General features: G+C 48.6%; 1 protein-coding gene across 1 annotated transcript in view; it reads right to left on the bottom strand.

Annotated features, from left to right (window-relative positions):
• Positions 1–4016, bottom strand: part of LOC120847825 (guanylate-binding protein 5-like) — a 28353-nt gene extending 24337 nt beyond the window's left edge. The window contains exons 1-3 of the mRNA XM_040219709.2: positions 3910–4016; positions 3707–3795; positions 3264–3425 (exon numbers count right to left, since the gene is read on the bottom strand). Coding sequence (XP_040075643.1) covers positions 3264–3425; positions 3707–3795; positions 3910–4003 — 345 coding nt within the window. The 5' untranslated portion in view covers positions 4004–4016. The remainder of the gene's footprint in view (positions 1–3263; positions 3426–3706; positions 3796–3909) is intronic.
• Between the last annotated feature and the right edge of the window lie 3068 nt (positions 4017–7084).

Below are 7084 nucleotides of genomic sequence, written 5' to 3'. Positions count from 1 at the left end.
ACCTCATTGCACTGTGTCGCTTTGCATGTTTCGAAACAAATTGCACCTCAAGAGCACGTTATGTCGAACAAGCAGCTACCGAAAAAATCGGCGTGCATGGTCCTCGAACCGGACCAGGGACCTCTGCCTTTCCAGCGGAGCGCTAAACCAAGAGCGTTTCACGTAGCCGAATAATATTTAACTAAGAAGGGAGCAAGAAAAACGTAGAACACCGACACACTACGTCTCCTGATAATGCTAGAGTAACACTCGAAAGCAACAAGGCAAAGACCCCGTTACCCTAAACGCTACGCACCTCCAGCGCGAGGCGCACATCGTCTGCACACGCTTGTGGCGAGCAATGCATAATAGTGAATCCAGACAACAGCGCGACTCATCTAAGAAAACAGTGGTGCGACAGGTATTCATCAAACAGTTCAAGGAAGGGGATGTAATGCACTTACCGTGAAATCTCCAGGTTTGAGTGCGGCGAACCAAAAACACGTCCACAAAGTCGCCGAATTGCGCGGGATCTGCCTCGACACGTTCACTGCGCATGCGCCAGGGGTGCCTTCACGCGGACAGCGTCCCACGGGAGCGCGGGAAAGAAGTTCACGTGATCTTCCGCCTCTCCGAATAAAAGGGCTGCATTGACTGCGCCTGCGCAGCGCGCCGGCTATGTCTGTTCGTTCGGGTGCGGTGGAGGGGTTTACGGCAAAACGGCCACGACGGCTCGCGAGCGGCTCTGGTCCCGTTGGCGCTCCCTGTAATTTTACGGTTTTTTTTAACAGTGCACCCCAACGTGGACACGAAGTAGCTCCAGGTTGGAAGCGCGTCGAGGTGGCATTGCACCATTGAGGTACGCGACTGCCAGATGGCGTGCAGGCCTAGCAACATCATCACGTGCACCACCTCCGTCTTATCCCTCTCCTCGAGTTGCAGATACTTGAAAGCGCTCCACTCTACTTCGAAGGAGTCCCGGAGCTTAAACGTCGTCCTCATCTCGTCCCAGGAGAGGTAGGCGTTACTACACTCGACTAGGACGTGCTGGATGGTCTCGGGCGCCCCGCAAAGGTTGCAGTTTAGGGACTATGGCATGAAGAACCCCTTGTGATGGAGCCAGGTTTTAACTGGAAGGACCTCCATGTGCATCCGGACGAAGAAGTCCCTTGTCGCCACAGGGACGGGAGGATTCGCACGAGTTTGTAAAGTTGCGCCGCGTCGTCGGGCGTCAATGGTTGTCTGTAGAGCGGTGGCAAGAAGGATGCGGAAACGGCATCCCAGTACAGCCGCCTCTTTCTGACGGTCACCAGGTACTCCCAGGAAAATTGGGCCTGCAGAAACTCGATGGAGCTGGCAATTTCCTTGTAGAACCGCAGGGCGGCTTTCTTGGTCGTACGGCCACTCGTGCTCACCCTCTAATTCCCGAGATGTGAGAATCCAAGGTGGTGCAGCACGGCGACGAAGGTCGGGTCCCTCGCATCCCGGAAGAGCAGAAAACACTGCACGTGCAACTTGAGCACAATGTTAACGAGGCCCAGACCGCCGCTCTCTTGGTGCAGAAAGAGGTTGCTCCTTCATGTGCTTTCCATGGCAGTCTTCCACACGAACATGGCCCAGCTCCGGTGTACCTTTCCGTCCTGGCTGCCCGGGCAGCAGATGGCCTGAGCCTTGTACAGCACGGCGGGGTAGCTGACTGTGTTGCACATGTGAGCTCGGCTGAAGAAAGACAAGTTTCTGCACCGCCAGGGCGACAGCTTGGCGGCAACGAAGTTGGCGGTCGGTCTCCACACTGCGGCCGTTGATCGCTGCGGGTCCAGAGGCACACCCAGGTAGCCGTCGAGCGAAGTGCTCCATCCTATACCTCCGAAAGTTCTTGGCATAGTCTCCCATGCACCGAGCCACGCCCCCGCCGACTTGCTGATCATGGCCCCTTAGGCAGCGCAGAACCGGTCCACGTGTTGCAGGATGGTCTGCACCTGCACCTTCGACGAGCAGATAGACGAGTCGTCGTCTGCGAAGGCCAGCACGCGGACGTCTTTGTCCCCAAGCCGTAAACCTGAGATGGATGGGTCCGCATTGACTGCCCGGCAGAGTGGCTCCAACTGCAGCGCGAAGAGGATGGGCGAGAGGGGGCAGCCCTGCTGAACCGACCTCCCGATGGAGATGGGACCTCCCCTCTGACTGTTGATGAGAAGGCGCGTGGAGATGTCTCGGTAGCAGAGCGCGATCCACCCCCGCAGCTCCTCCCCCACGCCGAATCGATCCAGCGCCGCCAGGAGGAACCTGTGGGACACCCGGTCGAAGGCCTGCTGCATGTCCAGCTGCAGGACCGCCAGGGACTGGTGACCCTCCGCCGTCGCCTCGCCGATCGCCCGCATGATGTGGAGGTTCCTGGATATTTTCCTCCCGCGAAGGCTGTAGGTCTGATGGGGCTCTATGATGGACTTGAGCCCTGTGTCAAGTCGCCTTGCGAGGATCTTGGCCAGGATTTTATAATCAGAGCAAAGAAGACTGATGGGCCGAAAGTCCCCGACCTCGGAAATAGGGCCCTTTTTAGATTTCTTCGGGAAAAGTACCGTGAAGCTTTGCCGCAGGGTCGGAGGAAGTAGCTTTCGTCTCCGGAATTTTTCAATTTGGCCTTGTATAATGTTTGCGGAACCTACTGCAAGGATGTCTGCAAATAACATGTAAATAAACTTGTTTCGTTTGCCAAAAAAAAAAAAAAAAAAGAGATGGCATAGCATAGGGGTTAAAGTTTCCGCTTTATACGCAAGTAGATGCAGATTCGATCCACCGGTGGGCCTGTTTTTTTTTTTTTTTTCTCGAACATTTTGTTTTGTCGAGGCATTTGGCAATATTTACGACATTTCTTTTTTGCGATGAACACTAAAAAAAACCAAATGTTGTCGACGGATTAAGTACGAAACGAGCGTGTTCGTAACAGTAATTCCTCATGTTTCATTATTGTCGACGAAACTTCACAGAACTAAATGGTATGGGACTCCCTTTTCGTAGGTGCGATCGGGAACAGCGGGGCTTGGGTTTCCGGCTGGACGCCGCGAAACGGCGTGTACTGGTTAAGTTTTGTAATTAGCAGCCGCATACTGCAGCCGCGAAGCGGCGTGAACGCAGGCGAGGGGCTGTGTTAACGAGCTCCCCAGTGATACACGCGTCGTTCGGAAAGGGTGGCCCAAGCGGTATGAGCTCTCCGCGGAGTGCGTATAGCCATTTCCGTCCGAAGTGCACTCCGGAGTGCGTATAGCTTTACTCATCATGAGTACCTGTCCCCACATCCAGATGCCCATCGTTTCAGGTCGGACCGTGGGGCCTATTCCGAATCCCTTGGTCTTCCCCATCAGTTGGTTCATGAGGAAAGACTTGCCGGAGTGGAACTTCCCGACGACGGCTATGGTCGCCACGGGCCCCTCAATTTTAGACACGACCTGCGAGGAAGACCCCACACGAAGCATGAATCGGATTGTGGAAGACCCGCCATAGAGCAATAAAACGCGCCACATCGTGACTTTCTTCTTCTTTTTCTTTGATAGCTTGCCACACTCAGACGTTTTCAACTCTTCACAAAGAGCCTCAATGCGGTGATCTTCCTTCTTGGAAGACACTCTCGGCAGAGACTCTTCAAATTTGCGCAGAGATTTGTCATCATCGGCGGTCGAACACGGAATGAATGAAGCCGAAGCCTCGAAATATAAGTTAAGTTCCTTACCTTTATATTTTCCTTCACCAACACGAGCCTTTTGTGGTTTAGGTCTGGTTTAACTAGTTGCAGAGGCTCGTCCGCAAATTGTCTGAAATCTGAAAATGCAGGAATTTTAAAGCGGGTCGAATGCGACTGCCGACTGCATCCTACGCCAAATGTCTGGTTCGAGTGAATAAACGCAGCACGCGAACTCATCTCAGCAGGCTTACTTGCTTTTCCGAAGGAAACCAAGCAGGAAATAAGTATGAATAAGATAGGTACAGGGATATTCTGAAATATTTTTGAACCAGCCGCGGTCGCCATGCTTCGAAGCGCGGAAGCAGCCAAGAGATGTTAATTTTGAAATATCCGGTGAGACAATCTCATGTACTCCAGCTCCACCTCAGAAACGGTCATTTGATTTTTCGCCGCTTGCTAGTCTTAAGCGCTGTCATCAGTAGCGATTTTTAGTGATAACATGCAGACTTTTGCATATTTTTAACCTTGTAGGACGGAAATAAAGTTGGCGAAAATCTGGTTTGACATCCTTCTCTTTTCTTTTCTTTTTATTTTACTACAAAACGAACAACAAACGGAGTAGGGCGACGAATATTGCAAGGACGTTTCTAAGCTGTTGTCGGTACTGAAACTTTTTGGATGCTTTTCAATAAGCCCGTCAAATAGCTTGCGTCCAAGCGATACTTCAACGAAATTTGAAATATATCGGTTGTGTTCAAAAATAGGTTGAATATGATCCACAATATCCGTAAATGACAATCGCACGTTTGTATTTTAAGCCTGGTTGCTGTATTTTTTGTTATAAGCGGCCCACTCTAGCGATTGCCCGGAGAAGGCCCAGCTTAGAGCACGTGACATCTGACGCAATCGTGACGTAGGTCGTCTCGGGACGAGCAAAGCTACGGCGAAGCTACCGTCGAGGGGATGGCCTAGTCGTTCCAGCCACCGAAGCGGCTGCTTTTGTACGAAGTTTGAGTGACGGGTTAATCTTCTATAATCTTGTGGGGCGGCAATAGCTACTTTTGGAACACTCAAAAGGGATTCTCGGGAAGACGGGAGTTTTTCCTTCCCCTCTTCTCTCGTCGTGGCCGGAGGCGAGACACTCACCGTCACTAGCTGTCAAGGTTCCTAGATGGGCATTACAAGCGAGGCGTTAGCGACATCCACCAGGTCTCTAAGCTAATTGTTTAATTCGTTTTAAAATTCCTTTTCGTGACTTTTTGTAACAAGATGTTTGATGTGATACTGCTCCTTTGAACACATATAGGCCATAAAATAAGCGCCGAATTTTAGGGAAACGAAATTTCAGCGCTCATTTTCTAGCTTGAATGTGTTGCATGTTGCACCCTAACCTCAAAAACACCAGTCTTCCGTTGAAAGGCACAAGAAAACTAATTTTGAAGCTAAATAAACGATCTTTCAAAGTGCGCCTGGTGGATGCATGCGGAGCCTATTTGGGAGGTAATCTAGCAACGTTGGGGAACTTGCTACGTAGTCGTGACGTAGCAGTACAGTGTACTCCCTCCTTCGCATGGGCGCTGCCATCTTGGAATCACGTGACGAGGCAGCCATTAGGTTGCTTCAAGTTGCTGCTCCGCTCTCCCCTCCGCGCCTTGGCGGATGCGTTGTATTGGTTGTAATCGTGTTTTTCGTCGCGTTTCGCCGCGCTTTCTTGCCTGACTTCGAAAACTGTAGCCCGATACGTCTACTCGACGACTAAGACATCACGAGGGTACAAAGGTCCTTATGACAACTGAGGTTTGTTTACTTATAGTGGTGGAACTTTCTCAGTAAGAAGCGCGCATATTTATATCGTGCGTTTAGGATCCGAAGGCGTCCAGAATAGTCAGCGCAAGGAGACTATCTGTATTTCCTGAAAGTATCGTTCTTTGGATTTATAATATATCGAAATCTGTTTCTTTTGATTATCTGAGGAAACTTGCTGAGGAGATAGACAACGAACGTTTAACTTGTATTTTATCTGAGGCTAGAAGTACTGCTACGTCAACATCACGCGATTTGTTTGTTAACAATAGCGCACCTACATATGTGTATGAGGTTCTCAATCTTTTTTTGCGACGTAGTCGTTCGGTTGGTCGGTTTACTTATGAAGTTTAAGAAAATGTATGCCGTGCTCCCTCCCATTTCGGCAGTCATTTAAGCGATTTATTGATTATATTTAGATAACCAGTTGGGACTTCCCGCGTAAGAAACTGCCACGACAACAGTAGCGAGTTTTGGAATAGCGTGCACAAAGAAATAATCTCGTTTCTATTTGCTAATCCAAAACGCGGTTTGGGTTCGGGATATGCGCAATAATGACGACGTTGTTTTTTTTTTGTTTTTTTTTTTTGCGTACGCTGTTTTAATTATTGCCAGTATCTAAAATCTGCAATATTAAAAAAAAAAAAAGAAGCCGTTTGCATAACAATTACTTGTGTCCAGGATTATCGATGGCGAATAGAGGTTTACTTTTGGTGGCTGGCGACGCCAATATTTACAAAGCGAATCTGTTCAAACAAAGAAGTATTTGTTCACACAGGTCTGTGGAGTGTTGCCTAGCGCTAGAATTCAGCCAAACTTTCGGAGGTATTTCTCCTCCTGCAGCCTTTAATTTTATTTGGCCAATTTTACGGAAGACAAATGTCAAATTTAATTTGACGGGCCTGTCACTTATATCATATCTTGAGGAAGCAAATGTTCATATAAAAATAATTTATTTCCAAGGATCAATATGGCGAAATGTTGCTTATGAGTACTTTAGCCGTGTTGATAATATAAATAAATTTCCTACTCGGCCTGTCAAAACATGCTTCATTACTGAATTAAAAAAAAAAAGAGGCCGAGACGACACTACTTGTTTATATCAATTATCTGTGTCATTACACGATACGTTTTTAGTTTGTAAAGTTCACTAAAGGTTGGGTGCCCACAAAAACCGAACAGTGAGTAGTAAACTCGCGAGTTCATCTGTTCTGGCTGATTCAGCAGATTGCTAATCAAGCTGTCGATATGCTTCTTTATATTCACGTGTTAGTCTCTTCATTAGTTTGGTGGTCATCGGGCACGGCCGTAGACGATGATAATCTGCCCTATATATCAGTCAGGCGTTTCGCAACCGGCCATAATCAAACATATCAAAAGTGTTGGTAAAAAAAAAAAAAAGCCCGCGATTTAGATTTAAATACACCTCGTCTTCCTCAAAGTAGCTCAATACCACTGTTTCATTGGTTGTGTGCTACAAGGAAAATAGTCGGATCACAAAATTACGCAAAAGAACGTAAAACAGCAACATAGCCGCGTTCACGTTGAAACCGAAACCAACCAAATTGAAGCAACCTAATGGTGATGATGATGATGATACTGCGGCTGCTCCCTTTATAACGG

Source organism: Ixodes scapularis, unplaced genomic scaffold (assembly GCF_016920785.2).
Source record: "Ixodes scapularis isolate PalLabHiFi unplaced genomic scaffold, ASM1692078v2 PGA_scaffold3__209_contigs__length_174095766, whole genome shotgun sequence".
NCBI classification, from domain to species: domain Eukaryota; kingdom Metazoa; phylum Arthropoda; class Arachnida; order Ixodida; family Ixodidae; genus Ixodes; species Ixodes scapularis.
The sequence above is the reverse complement of the archived record's forward strand: the minus strand, read 5'-3'. Positions and strand labels throughout refer to the sequence as shown.